This window comes from Hemicordylus capensis, chromosome 2 (assembly GCF_027244095.1).
Source record: "Hemicordylus capensis ecotype Gifberg chromosome 2, rHemCap1.1.pri, whole genome shotgun sequence".
Lineage (NCBI taxonomy): Eukaryota > Metazoa > Chordata > Lepidosauria > Squamata > Cordylidae > Hemicordylus > Hemicordylus capensis.
Window position 1 is genome coordinate 63114327 of NC_069658.1, and position 22112 is coordinate 63136438.

Genomic DNA, 22112 nt, shown 5'->3' on the forward strand with positions numbered 1-22112 from the left:
GCCCAGCCGGCGGCGGCTGCTACTGCCGCTGCTTTGTGCATGCAGTAACCCTTTTGCTGGTGTCCCAGTTCGCCGCCGCCCAGCCGGCTGGAACTGCAATGGGAGCAGCCGAGTTTGAGCTGCTGACAAAAAAAAAAAAGCAGCAGCGAGAAAAAGGCTGAAGGCAGCTTCAGAGACGTGAAGCGTGCGTGGGTGCAAAAGGCTTATTGAAGCCTTTGCCAGCCAAACAGGAGAAGGGGCGGCAGGGAGGTATCCTGCTGCCCCAATTACTAACAGAACTATGGGCGCCGGAGGGGGAAAGCGGCGGGAAGGGTAAGTAAACCCTCCCCCCGCTCTTAAAGGAACCCCCCACCCCAGTGCCGGACCACAGTTCCGTGGTTCCGTGCACACCCCTAATAGATGTTTGTTCATTGGGTCTTTATTGCAACTAAAACTTTATATGTTCTCAGTGCAAATAGCCCTGCCTAGAACTCACTTGTGCCCCATGTTTCCCCCATTTCCCCCCATAAAGCTGGCTATCACCAGAATGTTCAACACCAAAACCCTCAAATGTATGTTGGATCATATTTTGGAATTTACTTCTGGAATTTGAAATTGATCTTTCTGGAAGTGATCCTGAGTACGTGCTGGAAGATTTATAGACACAAAGCACCCTTCAAACCTCATTATGACATTCTAGTTTACTTTCCTCTTAAAGGGTTCTTTTGTTGTCTTGTTTCCACAGACAAGTTTGTCATGGAATCTGTCCTAATTGCCATTTCATAAAAATGTTGTATAAATATCTACCTTTATTTATATTTATCCAAGAAATTGACAGACAAGCTGGATTTGAATTGGTTTTACGTCTAGAGCTTTGAGAGAGGGAGTGGAAGATTTGTATCCTATCAATATTTATTTATTTATTTAATCAATCACATTTTTATAACACCCAAAATGCGAGTTCTCTGGGCAGTTTTCTTAATGCACATCAGCATGTTAAAGAACATTCTAAATAGACATTTGGAAAAATACTAAGGAACAAGGAAAAAAAGCAGCAAAAAAATTATTTCCATTATACATTTAAATGCTGAATTTTCCTTAAAGTAAGTGTAGCCTTTAAAGCCTTTGTCTCAGAGTAAGCTCCTGTGAGGGAAAGAAATGCTTAATTATCCCTGTTGAGCTGCCTGTTGAGCTGCCTTCTTCTAAAACTATTCTGTAATATCAGTAGGTTAAAAATGCTGCCACCAAGCACCCGAAAACTTGCAGAGAACCAGACCAGTGGATTGGGTGCTGTAATCCAAGGTCCCTCTGTAACTGGGTATTGGGCAAATAAAAAACACACACACCTTTTCACCTGTAAGCTTACATGGGATGAGAAAACTGATGGCTGCTAAACGTCTGAGGACGCGTTTGTAACAGAGAAAATCCCCCTTCGGCTCCCACTTTTCCTTAGTTAAAAACCAACTTTGAGAGGCTTGTAAAAAGAAAAGTCTTAAAAAAACCCACTTTTATTCAATTACTGCAGACTGCTTCCACCGGAGGCTTTCTTAGATACAGTTAGGAATACTTAGTAGATTACAACAATAGGTTGTCATAGGCACGTTTAAATGTTTATAGAGTCTTTTGCAAAGCCATAGGAATGATGAGCATAGCCTAGTGTTTCTTATTTCAATTACATTGCAGGTAAACTATAATAAAACAGTATCAGGAATATACAAAAGCATGCACACCAAAGAAATATAAGTTTCTAACGCAAGGTCTGACTAAAACTTTTCCCTTAATTAATCTCTCCTGAAGACAAAGCCCAGGCTTCCTTTCCTTGAACTCACCAAACTCCAGATGGGAATTCAATCTTCCTCTCTTTCAAGGATCTGCTGAGTCATTCTCCTGCAGCCAGCCTTCATGGCCACATGTCCTCCTCTGAGCACCTCCAGCCAAGCTTCTTTTCTAACCCAAAAAGTCCACAACAGCTCTCTAGGTCCCACCCAACTGGTGTGCTGATTGGCTAAACTCTGGAGTTCACCAGCCTGTCAGTCAAGATAAGGTTCACTTCCAGTTAACTCTTTAGGGGGAGGAAAGTCTGATAACTACAGCAAGGATGGGCAACAAATGGCTCATAAGATGCACTTCTGAGCACAAATATCAATATGGGAAATGTGAATGACTCATGGTTCATCTTTGCATGTTTCCTGTGTAATATGCTGCTAAGTGGGTACTTACACATCTCCCAACAGGAGATGTTACAAGGGAAACATGAACAGAGTGCAGTGGGTCACTTATTCTTCTACCGATGGATGTTTCTAAAGTTCATCACCACCAAGAGATGGCAGGAGATTCCTGAATGTTTACAATCATTTTTTACTGAGTCACTATGTGCTAACCCTCCAAAAGTCACACTTTAGCCAGGACAGTCCTGATTTTCCGGGCTTCATTCTGCAGGAAATCCCACCATCCAATCCTGCTTTAAAAAAGCATCAAATGATGGTGATCCCCCCGTTATACAACTTGAAAAAATTAAGTGAAGTAGAAGCCTTGAGTGTAGGCATCATAGGGAAGCAAGTTGTTCAAACCCTTTTGGCATATGGCCAGCAGTAAGAGCTCAGAGGTTTTGACTGTGCTTTCCATTTGGGTAGGTGGTAGCCAAGTTTCTTCGCTGGGTTTCTACTCCACATTTGTTTGTATTTTTTGAATTAATGTTTTTTAAGGAGTACTTGTACACATTCAATACTTTTGTATGCCTAGGAAAGCATATCCAGCAGTAAAATCACAATTTGGGGTGTGTGTGTGCTTTTGGTTGCCCTTTTTTTTGGTCCTGTCTTCTTCCAGTTTTTGCTTTGGGAGCATTCATGTCTGGAAGGGTTTCTTTCTCAAGATGGCAGCATGGGAACAGGATATGTCACTATTTTGGAGTCACTTGCACCCAATGACCTCCCTTGCTTCTGCCACAAAATGTTGCAGGCAGTAAAAGTAAAAGGTAATAAACGGGCTCCAAAAGGAAGTTAACAGCCATGAAAACTAAGATTTTACTTTTGCCGTGTGCTTTCCCAAACAGGCAAAGGGTGAATGTGCATAATACTCCTAAAAACAAACCAACAAAGCAAGTGCAGAGCAGAAACCAGTGAAGTAACTTATTTCACATTTTTATACTGACCCATATGCAAGTTCCTGGGTGGTTCACAACTTGGCTACCACCTGCCCAAACAGGAAGCATAGTCAAAACCCCAAAGACTGAGCTTTTACTGCCGCGGAATGCTTTTCCTGGCATACAGAGGGATAAATGTCCACACACACTCAGCGGGGTAGGGTGGATGAGTTAAAAAAAACAAGCAAGTGCAGGGCTGAAACCCAGTGAAGTAACTTGGCTATCACTTGTCCAAAGGTGAAGCACAATCAACACCAATTTTTAAATCACTGCACTGGCTTTTGATGTGTTTCTGAGCAAAATACAAAGTGCTGGTTATTACCTTAATGGCTTGGATCCAGGGTATTTAAGGGATCACTTCCTTTGTCACGAACCCTCCTGCCTATTAAGATCATTGGGGAGGTCCAGTTACAGTTGCCACCGGCTCATTTGTTGGTTACTTGGGACTGGGCCGTCTGTGTAGCTGGCCCAGGGCTCTGAAATGCACTCCCTGCCAAAGTAAGAGCTTCTCCATCCCTGGCTGCTTTTTAAAAGACCTTGACACACCTGTTTTCTCAGGCTTTTAGTTAATTAATTTTAAAATGCTTGTTTTATTTCATAAAATTGTTTTGAACATTTTAACCTGTTTATACTTTTATTTAAATAATGTACATAAACATTATGTTTATAAACATAAATAGGGATAAACATATCAGGCAGTATATAAATATGATAAAACAAACATCCCAAACTGCACCCCAAGAAAATCACTCAGAGATATTACGGCTAGAAAAGGAATGCCCAGCAACTGAAATGTGTTTGCTGGCTTGTGCAAACATGTATTCAGGCAAATACTCTACAGATATTTTTAAAGGGGGGAATACAAGGCACATGTGCCTGGTGGAGGTAAAGTAACAGCCACCGCACCCCAAAAGAAACACCCACACCACAGATGTTATGGCTGGTGAGTCTGAAGGCTTGTTTGATTACAAATAAGCACATATACAACATGAAATTATCTCCAAAGAATAAAGAGTGGGGGGAAAGAAAAATTAAAAAGGAACATACCAGCAAGTATCAGTAACTAGCAAATGATTGGAAATGAACTGTGTGCCATGGGAAACTGTAGAAGCACTGTAGTTGTGCTCCCAGGTGTGGAATGGAGGTGGGAACGCTGGTTGTCTCAAGGGCAAAAACACTTCCCACCCTGGCAAGTAGCCACACCTTCAACTCATGCTTAGTTTTCCGCACAGCTGCTCCTAAGTCCCACAATATTCCATGCTGCCATTTTCAGGACTGTTAAAAAGTTCAATTTTTTAAAGGCTGTTATTTCACACATCAAAGGGCCAATCATCAGAAAAAAGTCAGGAAGGGCAGCTTGCCATCTGAACACCCCACAACTGTAACCATAATGAAGCAGCTATAAATCACCATCTGGAAAACTTCTTAGATGCTGGGCAAGGACAGTACTTCTTTGATTTAGCCCTTCACACAGGCATACTTATTTATTGACTAGCTACATTCAGTCAAATCTGAATATAATACAATTCCTTCTTCCACTGTGCTGGTAAGCTTTTAAAAGAGATCTGATTTATATGAAATGGCTTGCTGAAACAAGGAGTGTGGGGGGGAAAGGAGAAAAAATTAGGATTGGATTTTAGTGGAGGGAAGGCACTGGGATCAATCACTGAAAGTGCTAAGCATGCACTTGGGAGCAAACTGCTCCTGAACTCTAAGGGTGTGGAGTTTATGTTGTGCAGTTTATGTTGGGAATTCTTTCTGGTAAGAGAAACCCTTTTTCATTATAGCAGAGTGCACAGAGGCATAACACAGCGGAATTTAGTTAGGCATGTGTCTATGCTGAGAGTAAAGTAACTTGGAGCCAGTTCATAGTTTCAAATCAATATAAGGAGTATTTATTAGAGAACTCCATTCTAGATAGGAAAGTGAGGAGATAGGATCTCTAATCTATCTAGCTGGATGCAGATGGATTCTGTATCTCTGCACACATGGTGCAGGGGAGAGGAGCTTGCATGTTGCAAGGTAAAAGGAAGGGAAGGAGAAGGGAAGAGGAAGGAAGTGGCTGGAAGGAAGGAAGTCTCTAAGATTAGCAATCTACATATCAAAGGGATAGTGTCAGAGCAGTAGAGAAGAAATGACAAATATCTTGACCCTCTAGCCCGCTGACTCACTAGTCTGTCCTCCTATGTCACTGAGACAAGAGACAGAGTATAGTCCTTCACTTCCAACAGTTTAGTGGTGAGGAAAGGATGCTCTGAACAAATCCAGAGATGCTTTTTGAGAGAAAAAGTAAAGGGAATAAGAGAAGAGGAATTTTATGGCAGGTGGGTTCAGTGCATGTGCATTTGATTTTCCTTGTATCCCATGACTTGCCTCATTGCTTGTGTCACATGGAGTCAAGTGCCTGTATTGTCTTTCCTACTTTCAGCTTATGGCACATCTGAGTCTGGATTGGGTTTGTCCCACAACTGTCTGCAAGGCAACCTGATGGGGTACCAGACTCTTCCTCAGATCTCACCAATTTATGCCCAGGACTGTCCTGTTCTCATCTCTGAAAATGTGGAGGATGTATGTGATGGTAAGGGTTTTGGTCCCAATAATAACTGCTTAACACTTGCATTCAATATTCCTTACTTCTTTTCCTGTCCACATACTGACAGAAAAGGTTCCCTGAAGTTCTTTACAGTCTCCTTGGGATTTTAAAAAAGAGAGGCTAGTCTTCAATTTACATTTAAATAACTATGGATTCTCCCATTTGGATATTCATCTTTCTCCTAGGTGAAGAAAAGTGAACAAGTCCCAGCGTCACCTCCAGATGTCTCTCTAGGGAGAAGTTCTGTTGCTTAAATCCCATTCCAAAGTTTTGTCTCAGTGAAAACCTATGTACCATCATATTTTATAGACACTTACTGTATCATGTTGTCTATTATCCTTCCCTGATATGATCAGGAAGTAATTCCACACCAGTAGTAACAACAAGCTCAGAGGTATCATGTAGAGCTCAAAATTCCAAGTCACAATGAGAAAGAGCTAGAACCAAAGAGAAAGAAAGATGTTAATCACTAAATTTCCTTGAATTACAATATGCAAAAATATAGAACAGCACAATTTGCATGCAATCTAAATCTGAATGCAAAAAAAACACCTGATCAAGCATTTTGTTAAATACACTACTTACAGCAGTTCTTATACTCATTTCCACTAATTTGTTTCAATATTCCATTTCCACTAAGTTCTTCCAAACACTGAGATTCTGGTAGTAGCAATCCAATATCATCCTTTGTAAATCCTTACACAGAGCCAACAGGCTAGTCCTAGTCTTAGGAAGAATGATGTTCAGTTGCTGCTTTCCCCATAGTTGCAGACTAGTTTGCACAGAGCATCTGGTCAAAGAAACATCCCAAAGCATCAACTACCTAGTCATGACAAGCTTTGTTTTCAACAGGGTGCTTAATGACTCTGCTTTTAGAACTGATGTCCCACAGTGCATCAGGACGGACACATCCCCTCCTTGTACATAATGGAGTGAGTGGAGTCCAAAAGTGGGGAGTCTAAGCGGCTTGATCCCTTGTGCACTGGGACAGATATGTTGTTCCTGGTATATCTTTTGCAGATAGGTGTTTGGGCTCTCTTGAGTGGGATGGCGCTGGTGCCCAGCGATTCTGGGGCAGCTATTACTGTAGTCGTGGGAAACAGAGGAATTGGTGCTGGCAGAGCAGCTGGCCATAACAAGGGAAGGGAAATCAGTAATTTAGTAACTGTTTCCACTTCCAGCTGCTCTGTCAACTCTCAGGCCTCGAGTAGCAGCTCCAACAACCCACTGGTCTTGCTCCTCTGTAATGCCAGGTCAGTTCAGAATAAGACTGAAATTTTCCATGATTTGATTGTGGATGATGGAGCTGACTTGGCATGTATAACTGAGACTTGGCTGGAGGAGGTGAGTGGTCCTGTGTGGGCTCAGCTTCTCCCACCAGCTTACTCTGTCGTGGAGCAGGCTAGGGGACGTGGGTGGGGTGGGGGTGGAGTGACTGTGGTCCATAAGAATACAATTTCCCTTACCAGGACCCCTGTGAGATAGCTGACTTATACTGAGTGCATATTTTTGTGGCTGGGAACTAGGGATAGATTGGGGATTCTGTTGGTGTACCGTCCACCCCGCTGCCCAACCGACTCCCTAACTGAGCTGGTCGTGGAGTTGGTGTTGGAGTCTCCTAGACTTTTGGTGCTGGGGGACTTCGATACCCACTTTTGGGCTGGCTTGTCTGGTGCGGTTCAGGAGTTCATAGTGGCCACTATGGGCCTATCCCAGTTAGTTTCTGAACCAACTCATGTTGCCGGCCATGCACTCAATTTGGTATTTTGTTCGGATCAGGGGGGTGTTCCGTGGGTGGGGGATTTGGTGGTTTCCCCACTGTCATGAACGGAACACTACCTGGTTAAGGTTGGTCTCACAGCCGTAATCCACCCCTGCAGGGATGGTGGATCTATTAGGATGGTCCGTCCAAAAAGGCTGCTGGAGCCAGTAGGATTTCAAAAGGCCTTGGATAATTTTGATGTTGGTGTGGCCAGTGATTCTGTCGATGTCCTGGTGGGAACCTGGAACAGGGAACTCATCAGGGCAGTAGAGGTGATTGCTCCTAAGCGTCCCTTCCAACTGCTTCAAAACTGGCCCCTTGGTATACTGAGGAGTTGCAGGGGCTGAAGCGGTTGGGTAACTCAGCAGAGCTATCCCGGGTTTTGAGGAGTTTGGTCTCTGCTCCTTCTACCTTAAATCAGTCCCCGGGGTCGTTCTGCTGTGATGCTTTTAATGGGTTCTTTGCGAACAAGATCTCCTGTATTCAGGAGGACTTGGACTGCACTATTTTTGCAGGGTCTATGGAGGAGGTGTCCAGCGATCCCTCTTGCAGTATTAGATTGGATCAGTTTCAATCTGTGACTCCTGAGGATGTGGACAAGCTGCTTGGGAAGGTGCGGCCTACCACTTGTTATCTGGATCCTGGCCCGACTTGGCTGCTTCTGTCTCACAGGGAGATTGTTGGAGGTGGCCTAGTTAATATAAATGCATCGCTGAGGGAGGGTAGGGTGCCCCCTTGTCTGAAGGAGGCATTGGTTAGACCATTCCTAAAGAAGCCTTCCCTGGATCCCTTAGTGATGGATAGTTACAGGCCATTCTCCAATCTCCCTTGGTTGGGCAAGGTGACTGAGAGGGTGGTGGCCGACCAGGCAGTCTTGGAGGAAACCGATTATCTAGACCCATTTCAAACCGGGTTTAGAGCTGGCTATGGGGTTGAGACAGCCTTGGTCGGCCTGATGGATGACCTTTACCAGGGAATCGACAGAGGGAGTGTGACTCTGCTGGTTCTTCTGGATCTCTTGGAGGCGTTCAATACCATCGACCATGGTATCCTTCTGGATTGCCTGGGGGAGTTGGGGATAGAGGGCACTGCCTTGCAGTGGTTCTGCTCCTATCTCTCGGGTAGATTGCAGACGGTGGAGCTTGGTGACGGTTGCTCCTCAAAACGGAGGCTGATATAGGGAGTCCCTCAGGGCTCCATTCTGTCACCAATGTTTTTAATATCTACATGAAACCGCTGGGTGAGGTCATTAGGTGATTTGGTGCTGAGTGTTATCAGTATGCTGATGACACCAAAATCTACTTCTCCTTTTTATCTTTAGGAAATGGCACATTTTCTAAATGCCTGCCTACAGGCAGTAATGGGCTGGATGAGGGATAACGAATTGAAGCTGAATTCAAGCAAGACAGGCTCAGAATCTGAGGGGTGAGTTAGATCTTCCTGTGCTGGACTGAGTTACACTCCTTCAGAAAGAGCAGGTGTGCAGCTTGGGAGTACTCCTGTATCCAGGCCTCACCCTGGTATCTCAGGTGGAGGCCATGGCCAGGAGTGTTTTCTATCAGCTTTGGGTGATTTGACAGCTGTGCCCATTCCTTGAAGAGGATGACCTCAAAACAGTGGTGCATCAGTAGGTAACCTCCAGGCTTGACTATTGCAATGCGCTCTACGTGGGGCTGCCTTTGTACATAGTCCGGAAACTTCAGTTAGTTCAGAATGCGGCAGCGAGATTGGTCTCTGGGGCAACCCGGAGAGACTATATTATGGCTGTTTTGAAACAGTTACACTGACTGCCAATATGTTTCCGGGGAAAATACAAAGTGCTGGTTATTACCTTTAAAGCCCTAAATGGCTTAGGTCTGAGTTATCTTAGAGAGCGCCGCCTTCTGCATGATCCCCACCGCACATTAAGGTCATCTGAGGAGGTCCGTCTCCAGGTACCACTGGTTCCTCTGGTGGTGACTCAGAGGCAGGCCTTCTCTGTAGCTGTTCTTGGGCTGTGGAATGCACTCCCGGCAGAAATTTGTAATCCGAGATCATTACTGTCTTTCAGGAGAGCCCTTAAAACCTATATGTTTGGCCTGGTCTTCCAGGGTTTTTAAAAGACTGAAAAACTGTTTTAAACTGTTTTTAAAATTGTTGCTCTGGTTCTCTAGGGATTTTTTTTTAGCTGTTTGAATTGTTTAATTGGTTTTATTCTGTTTTTATAGTTTGATTTTAACTGTTAATTGTTTTAATTGTTTTTCCCTTGTAAACCGCCCTGAGCCATTTTGGAAGGGTGGTATATAAATCGTATAAGAAATAAGTAAGTAAGTAAATAAATATAGGGATAAATCAGCTCCAAAACCAGGGCACTAAGACTCTCCACATTTGGAGCTGTTTCAGAGTGAGTCAGCATGGCATACTGATCAGTGTTCCAAGCATTGGCATTTGCACGACATTTTCTGGCAGTGTGGGGGATGGCAAAGGTTGCTACCCTATGCCCACTTACCTAGAAGTAAGTCCCATTGAATTCAATGGGGCTGCCTCAATTGGTGGGGGTAAGTGTCCCCCCCCATCCCCGGAAGCCTATGGTTCCAAGGAATATTAGTGTATTAGTGTATTGGGGCATACTGGGAGGGAAATGCTGAGGTAGTTTATTTTCAGGAGAACTTCAAGATCTTCACCTGAACCCAAATTTCAATGCACAGACAGCAGCAGGTGGCACAGCATACTACCTTCTTAGATGCACTGCATACCCAGCCAATTTCATAGTAACTATCATTAAACATACTCCAGATCAGATTTTGAAAAGAAGGATGCAGTGAATTCCAAAGCTACTATAAAAGCCATAGAAGCTTGATTCAAATGTGATACCCTAAGCTTATTTTTTAAAAGTTTCATTCTTTAAATTGTAGAATAAGTCTTCTCCAGCCAGTGCAAACAAACTTGTGCAAACCAAAAAACTATCAAAGTTTTAAACACAGATAACATTAACAAGAATGACTGAAGAATTATTAGTAGGATAACAGTGTTGATGCTATGTGGTCGCTAAAAGTCGACACCGACGATGGCACTTAATGAATCAATCAACATTGTTGAAGGACAGCTTAAGCTTTCAACTTCTGGAGAATACCTTTATCATGAAAAAAAAAATTACTGTGTGAGTCTAATCACAACATCCTTGAAAATAAAAGTTGAACTCTTAACACATGGAAAATATTGCACCACAAAGTATTTCACTGATACTATAAGCACACCTCAAATTCCTCCTCTATCTGTAAACCAAGTTTACCAGTTCAGCAGTTAATTCAAATTTCAGTCCAGGTACTACAAATATTGGCAGAGGTGGGGGTGAGGGAGAGATCTGATCCAAACACAATACTCAACAGTAAAGGCACACAGATTTCTTCTATTGCCTGTAACTGATGTACCTCAATCAACTCACTTATTAGAGTTCTTCAATACACACACACACTTGGTTCTAATACTATTGGCAGTGGTGAAATAAATATTATAGAAAAAACTTTTGGCTACCCACTTTCCACTTCCTCCACAAGAGCACAAGTTTAGCAAATCAGGGGAGGACATACAATTTGTTCTTGATAGTCATAGCACAGGCATAAACATTTTAAGCAGGATTGTACCAAATGTTCATTTTCTATCATTTTCAGTGCAAAAGCAGAAATTTCAAGTGGCTGAACACCCCTGACCCTTTAGCCTACCCCTTTTCACTATTGCTCACAACCACAGTTTCCCTCTTTGCTGCTGAAGTAGTGCCTTTTCTGTTGCCCCTCAAATTACCCCAGTCAATATGGAGATATGTAGTAGACATGATATGCCGTATTAGATAATTTTTTTTAAACTCTTAGTGAATTTTCTAGAAGTAACAGGAGGTAGCTGTGGACATAATTGGATTTTGGAGCATCTGGACCAGTATTGTCAGTTTTCAAAGACTGTTCTCCAGTGGACTGTTCTCCACTCGATAAGGACCAACATCAAAACTGAAGTCACCATTGTGGATTTGAGACTTCTTTGCAACAGGCTATATTACTTTCCACACAATGGACTTAATCATTTCTCCAATGCATTATATTTAATTTCATCTATATGATTTCCAATTGTTATCTTCTGTTATACTCTTCTTAGGTTGAGTATCTTTCTTCATAAAATTATACTGGACCAACGTTGCATGCTCTTTATTGTATGGTATGTGCATAGTATCAGTCAATCATCTTTTTTACAGTCAAAAACCAGCACAGGATAAAATACAGATTCAATGTAGTAAGACTCATGCTAAATAAAATATAACTCTAAAAGCTAAATATGATTATAATATGATTATGATTAATAAAATACATCTCTAAAACAGTAAGAAAATTAGTAAAATAGAATACTACAGGCTAATCCTACAAACTGTAAGGCAGAAGTAGGTATCCTTAGAAGTAGGACATCTAAAAATATAAAATGGATGAAACAACATAAAAGCCACATAAAAGGAATATAAAAGGTGTGGAGTAAAAAGCAAATTAAAATTATAATTATACAATCAAATAAAATGCTCAACAGTCAGAAATCTGCTGCCAGGGATGTTAATTGGCAATCAGGACCCAGCAAATCTTGCACGCTTCCCCACAGAACCTGGCAACACTGTATGTGCAAGACCATATGAGAGCAGCATCTTGGTGCAGACTTGACTGGAGCAACCAGGGTGTTTGAGAAGCAGGGGGGAAATGAGCTTGTCCTGACTGTCTTTATAAAAGGGACACAAAAGTAGCACAAGCTCCATGGTTCCCACCTCCCCAGAGTCACAAGGACAGAGCCTTTCCATGAATGGAATCTTCTTGTACTTGCCCTCCAGAAAGGCGGAGGGAAGGGCATGACACCGGGCAAGGGTGAATGCCCATCTATGGCTTGGAATTTCCAATTGTGCCAGATATGCAGAGGGGAAGACGGTAAATCTACTACTGTCCGAGGCCAAAAAGCCTGGCGCCTTACTTAAATCTACCAGGTGTTCTGTGTATAGGATCCTCCACTTGATGGCCATTTTTACCTTGTCCCAGCCCATTCCAAGTAAAATGGAGAAACCCAGCTGTGCCACTTTGTTGTAGACTGCCCATTTCCATGAGGACTGAAAATTGTCTTGCAGGGTTAGCGGGGCCAGGCCCCATGGATAGATGGCTAGTTTGAGCCAATGGTTGAGAACTGACACCCAAACCTTAGCCTCCACTTTTATCATGCCAGTTTCCAGCCGTAGGGTGGCACTGGAGACACAGCAAGGCACTTGTAAGATCCCTCGCAAGAATTTAGATTGAACACATTCCAGTATGCCAAGACTAGATGGAGATCCTGGGTGGTCGCCATATAATAATTGAGCCAGTGACTTAGCTTCATATAGTTTGAGCGCTGCAGGTACGTAATGGCCGCCTCTAGAGTGAAGGAACCTCAAGATGGCAGAGGAGCTCCTCTGTGCTGCTAGGGCAACATGTTCACAGAGGGCCCTTCTTGAGCCAGAGGCATGGAGGACCATCCCCAGGTACGTAAAGCAGGCAACCTGCTCAATTCTGTGTCAATCTATATTCCAATGGTGGATCTTTGGTCTTCTAGAGAAGGCCATTTGTGCATAGTATGGTGAGGATCTTATTGTTTCTTGTTTGTAGACATGATGATGTCATAGATCCATGTAGCCAGATCAGGGCACTTTCCAGACAAGCTGCTCAACAGCAGCAAAATGATTCCGTTCAGGCAAGTCGCATTTAAAACGTAAACAGCAAGGGGATCAGTCTCGCAGAAAGTAACACCTCGGGGGGAAAAGCAACTTTTTAACGCCAGATATACAACGCCCTAGTTCTATATCACAGTGATTAAATTCGAAACAAGGCACTGGAAATGTAAATGGCACCTTGCTTTCCACATAGGGACTGCAGAGTCACAACACAGGAAGTGTGGAAGCACACTTCTGAGATATGACATGACCCCATTGCAGGGTCTAATCTGGAAAGCGCTCTGGCCACACAGTGACATCATGAAGCACAAAAAAGCAGTAGTGCCCTCACTCTGAGTGGGTGCATCTGTATGTAGAGAACATATGACTGTTACTGAGACAGCTAGACTGATCTTTCAGTGCTGTAGTGTTAGTGATTAATTGCCTGACCTCATAGGCTATGGGAGAACACTTGTGCCGTACCCTGTCTAAAAAAACCCAAAACCAAAATGGGGCCTCTTTTTCAAACAATCCTTTGTTTCAGCTCAGACCTAGTTTTTTTTACTGGACCCAGTCATCCAATGAAACAGGCTAAGTCACTTTTCCATTTAAAATTACTACAAAAATGGCCAATTGGTAGCTGAATCACTCAAAGTAATTTTATGTGGCTTTGGCAGCTTTGCCGAACTTCAATCAAGCTGTGATGAGGAAAGGGTCTGAGAAAGCATTTCCTCTCTCACACTCAAAATGTTACATCTCTGAGTTCTATATGCAATACTATAGGAATGCCTGAGGGCATATGCTCCATGGTTGTGAAACTCTTAACTACTAGGTGGTCCTGACCCGATTATAAAGTCTGGCCAGTGCCCACTCATGCTTTGTGTATCAGAGTACATTCTGGCTGCCAGCTTGTAGCCTTGAGAACAAGGTGGTCCTGAAAAGAAGTTGACTATCCCTAGTTTGCTTTTTTAAAGTTTGCTTAAAAAGAAATATTGAAAAGAATAATAAAAAGCACCTGCAGAGCTAATAGAACAGACCCTTCAGTTTGAAGGAGTGAGACTCCCAGAGACAGTTTAATCTAGTTGTCACTTCCTTTGTGGAATATGAGGCTTCTGGCTGAGGACTTTGGGCATGAGCTGGCCATTTGCAGGATCCCACCAGCTGAAAGCTCAGCGAGAAGAACCACAAGCATTAAAGGATTATTTAGTAAGAAACTTGACACCATCTCTGGTGCACACCACTTCAAAAAACAATTTAAGCTGCAACACTGAATATTCTATTTTGGAACTACATTTTTAAAACACTCTTCTGGAATGATCAACTCTTCCTACTGTTCTAAGAGAAAACACACCAGCCTCCTGCTCTTTGAGACTAACAGCTGTAGATCATTAGCTTTCAAGCAATGAGATGTATTTGATGAATACTTCACTTTCTAATTAATAAACAAGATTTTTTGAACTATCTCTGCATAGGACAGAGTGAAGTTTCAGCCCATTATGGAAATGCCAGATCATACACTAAAATAATTGAATTTTCTTACCCACACATTCAGGTTCATTTCAATTTGCGCAGCTTTGGCTAGTGTGCCAGCTACGCCCCTTTCTCAATAGGGCAGATCTAGCCACATTACCCATGACTTAGTCATGTTGTGGCTGGATTACTGCAATGTGCTCTGTTTGGCGTTGCCCCTGAAGAATATTTGGAAACTTCAGTTGGTGCAGAATGCAGCCGCCCAGGTTCTCGCTGGAACTGCTTGTTGGGAACATATTGCTAACTTGGCAAAGAGGCACCCTTTAATGTGGTGATTCTCTTTATTTAGCAGGGGGAGAGTAACTGGCCCTATCCACCCCCAGCACAGTACTTCCAGTGACTGTTGCTGGTGTCTATCTTATGATTCTTTTTAGATTGTGAGCCCTTTGGGGACAGGGATCCATTTTGTTTATCTTATTTATTTGTTATTTCTCTGTGTGAACTGCCCTGAGCCATTTTGGAAGGGCGGTATAGAAATCAAATGAATGAATGAATGAATGAATAAATAAATAAATATTACACCTATTTTGAAAGAGCTGCACTGGCTGCCAATTTGTTTCCAGGTCCAATTCAAGGTGCTGGTTATTACCTTTAAAGCCCTAACAGTTTGAGCCCTGAAGGACTGCCTGCTCCCAAGTGTTTCTGCCAACCCAACAAAGTCATCAGGGGGAGCCTTTGCTCCATGTGCTGACACAGAGAGGTTAAATTGTCACACTGACTCGGTGTCAGGCAGCTTCTTATGTTCCTATATTGTGTGTCACAGAAATGCAGCAACTATTGTCTTAATAATCAGAAAGGTATTCCAACTAAAAAAAGAATTCCTATTTATCTCCCCTTCCTCTTGGAGACAACTTTAGATATTGCCAATATTAATACATACTAACTTAACCTGCACAGAGGTGCTCTAGTACTTGATTGCTCCCCTCACCCCCTGCCACAGCCTTGCTCACCTCAAAGATCTCTCCACCCTCACCTGAGCCACACTCCTGCTCCTCCTCCATCCAGTTGCTTCCATACTTCCCACCCTCTTGGTCACAGCTGCAGCATTGCTGGCATGTACTGGCAAAGCTGCAGCCCCCTATCCCCGAGACCTCCCCACTCTCACCTGAGCCCCACCAGGCCCTTCCTCGCTGCTGCCACCGTGGCTGCTCGTTCCTCTCAGGCCACTGACAGACCCAGGCCTGTCCCTTGCCTGAAAGCCTCCCTCTGCCAATGGCCTCAGTAGCCCCAAACAGCAGAAGTGGTTGAATGGGCCCTTCCTTGCTGCCAATAGGTGCTGTCATGGCCGCTTGTCCCCTTCCGGCTGCTGACAGGTTCAGAATAGTCCCTCTCCCTTCCTTCCTTCTCTCTTCCACCCCACTTCTCTCTACTCCACTCGTTCTCCTCCTTTCTTTCTTCTCCTCCCTTCTTTTCTTTCTCTCTCTCTCCCTTCCTGAGGTAACAGATGTTTCCTCATCTAATTCACACAATGGCAGCCTCCTTCTCCTGAAAGGGCTCTTTCCTCCCTCATGACCCCTCTCTTCACAGACACCTGCCCACTGTCCATTACATATCCTCTCCTCTATAATCAAGACCATATTCCAACCACTAACAGTTACATTCCAACTGTCCTTAACCATCACAGGCTCCTCCTCCCAATCTGCATATGGAATCCCCACTGTCCAATCACCATGGTATTTCTGCTTGCGAACTCTCACGAGAGCTGCCACACACAGGATTAGCCATGGGTACGCCTTAGAGAATTAGATAGATAGATAGATACTACTAATTCAATTTTTCGTTTGAGAACAAAACACAAGAACAAGGGATGCGTCTTCTCACTCTATATGAAGTGCTTTGTACTTGGATGGCACTATCGAAAATGAATTTTTTAAAAAAAGAAAAATACATCTGTGAAGGCTTAATAGTATTGTTGGGTCACATGGAAAGTGATATTACAGACCACAGCCTATTACATATGCTATTGGCGTGCTCTTCTGCATGCACGTCAGGACAGGGCCATAATCCTCTTTTGAAATACTAGCTATCTACCTATTAAAATTGCCAGAACATTCTGAATCAGTCACTTTACAACAACAACTGTGCTCCCACAGGGAGCTCCCTGCTCTCAAACACTGTACTACTTAGATTGTGCAGCAAGAGCAACCTCAACAGGGGAAGACTTGGCCCTTCTGATAACTTCCAGATTGGAACAATTACTGAAAATCTTGCAGAAATTCAGGCATAACTATGAATTTATTTCATGTGCTTGCACAGAGAACCCTCCCATGAACCACTGACCAGACGATATCACTTCTCATTCCATAATACAGTATAATTTAAAGCAGTATAATTAGCATAAAAACTTTAGTACAAGAAACCATAACTCAGAAGTATTGGTAACAGAAACTCAGAAATTACTGTCTCATTACTCTGCTGTGGTCCCATTAACCTGAGTCAAGGTTCATAGTTTTAATGTTTATGGAACTTCTCCAGTTTTACATCATTGTGATCCAAGACAGCCTTTTGATTATGTTATCTGATTTATTTTTTTTGTAAATTCTGAAACTTCGTTACCTCAGTTTTTCTTCTGAAAATCTTCTCATGAGCATTACCTTTCAACTGCCCCCCCCCGCCCAAATACAGTAACAGTGTTTTCAGATCCTAATTTTTACATTATGATATTTTTCTAAAATAGCTATGTTAATCTTTAAGATGCCATAGGATGACATTGTTGCTGCTACAATAGACTAATGGAATTTATTGCAGCATGAACTTTCACAGGCTTGGCATCTGGTCACATAAGTTCTTGCCTACGTTCTATCAGTTCAGTTTATCAGTTAACCAAAAAGGTTCTATCATTTACAGCAACAAATTATCTGCCTTTGAAAATTCATGCCACAATAAATGTGGTGTTCTGGGATTTTGTTGCAGACAAAATCTGTTATTGCAACTTCAGCTCAAATGTTGATATAGGATACAGGGGAAATTATCATATTGTATCTGTTCTAGTAATTTTATTGCAACTTGTAATTTCCCCTCATTTTAAAGTAAAAAACCAGCTGCAAAATTCTCAACGAGAGAGAGAGAGAGAGAGAGAGAGAGAGAGAATCTTTTCTAAATGTAATAGAGTTGATGAGGTGGATTTGGGATGTGGGGAATTCAAAAAGCCTCTTTGTATTTTGAGCCAAGCTTGGATGCTTCCAAGTTCAGGTCCTAATGGAGTTCACCCCTGCTATTAGTCAGCTCTCCCCATCAGTGCTCCCATCCCTTTTTCAAACAAAACCAAAAACCTCCCTTAACCTTTGAGAAGGCAGAAAGAATAAATGGCGATGAGAAGAGCTCACTAGAAGCAGGAGAGGCCAATCAGACTGAAATAATGCTTCAGAGCATATACAGAATCATCATTTCCTGCTCGTGATGATGGAATCTATAATTACCTCTGACTCCCAAAATAAGTCTGCTCCCCATTAGGGAATAGAGGGAAAACAGTAGAGGAAGAGAGGCATGCTCACAGATTAGGTTTTGAGCAACATTTTTTAAAAAAATCTGCCAAAAACAGAAAAAATCTCCACAATCCTCATTGTCTCTTTTCACTACTAAAGTTAAACGACTTGATTTTGCAATGATCTAAGAGGAGACCACCCATCAAACCATACATTTTTTAAAAAACCACATATATTTACCTACAAAGAAACCATATATTTCAGAACAGTGGAACTGCCATGAAACGGACCATTTTCGAACAAGCAGTCTAGACCCTAGGGAACTATAGCTTAAGCTTCCCATTCAGTTTGGGTTGCACACTTGCTCTGGGGGTGGCAGTCATTAGGTCTTTAGTCTTATAACGTACTTCAGCATTTATCATGCTCCCATAAAACTGTGCTGGTGACAGAAAAGCCTGCAGCCATCTGTTTGAAGTTGAAGGGTAATATGTAAAATTATTTAAACTTATTGCAGTTTCAGTTAAAATGTTGATATAGGATAAAAATATCTGAGATTAAGGATGAGGCTCTTCATCTCAGATGTCACCACTGGTGGCCATTTGGGCAGGCCCTCTGCATCATGGTGGGGGCAACTGTGTTCTGCAGCTTCATCTTTATACAGATAGTGGAAGAACATTTCCCAAATCGCTGGTGGGATGTAGCTGTCCAGGAGTGTTGGGCTGTTACTAGTGAGATTCGCTGTCATGCACCAGAACGAGGCTGAATCGTTGGATATGATGGCCTGGAAGAGGCGTGACCAGGTGGCTTTCATAGCATCTCTTTTCTTGCAGTTTATATTGCCTATTCTGCTTGAGGAGGTCCTGCACAGACACTGGACTTGTGTTGGTTTTGTAGGCATGGTAATTGCTGATCAGCACTTTTTTGGCACTAATGCAGTCTTTGTCAAACCATGGTTTAGAGCTTGGACTACAACTCCCATCACCCTCAGCCACAAAGGCCATATCTGGGATGATGGGAGTTATAGTCCAACATCATCTGGGGGCCCAAGGTTAAGAAATTCTGGTGTAGAGTAGTACAGGTGATGTTTGGGATGAGCATTGGTTTTGTGGGTTAGGTGCATTTGTAATTCCTGCACTAGAATGCAATAGTCCTCTAAGGTTGAGTCAGAGGGTTTTGTTGTAGTCAGGGATTGTTGAATGTGCTGGAAGTGTCCTGAGGTAAGGTTATTGCTTTGTCTAGGTGAGTGGTCCTTTTGGCATGGCAAGCTCTTCCCGTTGATAGAATGTGGGGTTGGTATCAGTGTAGGGCTGCTGGGTGAAGGAATTTAGTCATAAAGAGATTGGAAAGTGGTCACTGTCAAACTGGGGGATAACCTCAAACTGATCAGCAAATAGGAGCAGGCTTCCAGAGACAATTATGTAACCAATGATGCTCATTCTAGACCCAGTCCAGAAGGTGAATTCAGCAGGGTGATTGTTTTTGAATGAGCCATTTAGGATAGAGAGATTGAATCTGGTAGCCATTTGGGCCAGGCAGAGTCCCGCATAATTTGACTTTCTGTCCTTAGAGTGGAGAGTGAAAAGGAGTCTGTCTGCTTCAGGGACTGGGTGGACAGCACTGGTGTTGCGCATATAAGATGTCATTGTTGGGCATCAGCCTTGCATTGAAGTTACGTCCCAGCACTATATGAGCATTGGGATTGGAAGAGAGAAGATCTGTTAGGTAGTTTTCCAGTTCAGACCATAGATTTCTGACGTGGGATTTCCAACACTGTGTAATGGGGAGAAGTATCTAAAGCAGGGATTGTAGCTAAAGTTCTACTAAAATAATTAGTAGCAGGGAGCAGTGTCTAAAGTGGATTGTCATTGGCATAGCATAATGCTTGTATGGAAGAAGTCTTATTGCTGTACGCAAGGTGGTGCAAACTAGCATCCCCAGTCCTCCTTTGGTTCTGCCTCATTCTGCACTGGCTCCTGCTCCTGCTCCTAATGAATATGAGCGGAATCTATTAAGTGTAAGATCCTCAGTTGTCCAGGCTTCCTATACCATTATGATGTTGTGTTGGGAGATGCAGTCTGAAGATGTCTCTGCAGCTGACGTGCCTGCCTGCCACATTCCAGGTCAGGAGGGAAGCTTTCTGCTGGCCTCTTGGTTGTCAGGGTGTAGTGCTCTGGGCTGGGGCCTGAGTGGGAGTTACCTGTGAGGAATCCATCTACATTCCAGGGGGTGCACTGGGTGACTACAGCTCATCTGTAGTGATGCACGTATGGGTTCTTATGCTCTCTACTCAGAGGCCACCAATTCTCTCTCTGAGCTTCCAGATTGCAGAGGAAGCCAGCAGCTCCTGCGACTCAGGCAAGCAGACTAGGGAGATTACTGTAGTAATGCCATCAAAATGGGGATCACTGGCAAACAGCATTCCAGGGCCCGTGGTATTAGAGGCGATGTTCCTTGGGGTTGTGTATGGTGGCTGCTGGGGCAGTGAATGTGGTGTGTGAGTCCCTTCCTCTGGGGTAGCGATGTCTGTATGCAAACTACTTTATAACTAACTGGACGTATTTCATAATGCCTGCCACTTCAATGAAGCATTGAAAAGATTATGCTATCGCCCAAAACATGTTCATCTTTGGCAGGTTTGTCAGCACCAATGAAGTCTGCCAACTAAAAGTTTTGCAGAATTTCTTGTTTTAATTTAAATTTTGATTTCCCCACACTCCTTTTTCCACTTACAATCTTGTAGTGACATTTCACATCATTTTATGGAAGTTAAAGATGAAAGTGCTGCAAGTTTGCTTTGAAAATACTGACAATTCCACAATGCAAGCCTGAAAGTCTGTAGATACAAGCATCACATTAACCGTCCACGAACGGCTGATGAAAAATTCATGCCACTGTAATAACTTTCATATTGGTGAGAGTCAGATAGAAGTGAAAACAGCATATTTAACAGAGAAGTCTGTAAATTTTCACATAATGATGATCACTTTGAGATAGTTTTTTCTCACTGTGGTAGAGACTTCTAGTCTGATCAGGAGCTTTGCTCATCACCAACCCCTTGTAAAATTCTTAAAAATCTGTGTATAGGAGCGGTCAGAATTGCCAATGTTGCACCATTTTAACATGCACATCATCAGATGCAAGTCTAGAATGCATTTGACATAATAGTTTGAGGACTCTGCCAGATATCTATGTAATCCAAGATATAGCTCTTGGAATGCTATGTGATCACTCATTACTGAGCTAAAATCCAGAGTAGGCCAATACCTTTGTCAAGACCAACTAAAATATTACAAAGCACTATGCAAGCTTTTGAATTCTCCCGCTTTTTTTAATATTGGAAGTTAAACAAAATGAGGGAGGTAGACAAAACCCCGCCTTGGGGTTTTCTTTTAACGAAAGGCGGTATATAAATGTAAAAATAAAAGAAAAATAAAATAAAAAATAAAAGAGGGCATGGTGGAAAAGCTGCCAAAGTTTGTAGTTTGTACTTGTCTTAAGATGGAGTGCAGGAGGCTTTATGCAGAATTAGTCAGTCTCTGTTAAGCGTAAGACAGATTTCACTCAGCACCAACAGCCACTGAGACAACAAAAATGGCTGCACCCCCATTTAAAACAAGTCTGGTAGATATTCAGATTAAGCTGAACGTTACAAAGCTATATCTAAGCAAAGCTCTGTGATAAACATTTTCGGAATCCAAGCAGGACACAAAAGTTGCAGCCAACAAAGTAACATTGTTCTGAGGAGCTACTCCACACTTATTTATTCACTTAGATTTACATACCACAATTAACAGGAACTGGTATTATTTTCATGTTAGAAATGCACTAGTATCAAATAGCAACTGGCCTGCATTAATGACCACAGCCAAGAATGCCTAAGAATTCTATTCTTAGGCTATTAGGTTCATTGAAGCTTATCTCTTTTTAGTACTCATTTCCCCCCCTCCCCAGAGTGGCCAAGTGTTCCTTGAGCCGTTGTCTTGCCCATTTTACTTAGCAGA

At 42.8% G+C, this 22112-nt stretch overlaps 1 protein-coding gene across 14 annotated transcripts in view; it reads right to left on the reverse strand.

The window, feature by feature from the left end:
* MCTP1 (multiple C2 and transmembrane domain containing 1) overlaps positions 1-22112 on the reverse strand; it is a 335774-nt gene that overhangs the window by 76305 nt on the left and 237357 nt on the right. For all 14 annotated transcript variants that reach the window (XM_053298676.1, XM_053298671.1, XM_053298667.1 and 11 more), the window contains one exon: positions 6032-6151. In XM_053298676.1, the coding sequence (XP_053154651.1) occupies positions 6032-6151 (120 nt within the window). The remainder of the gene's footprint in view (positions 1-6031; positions 6152-22112) is intronic.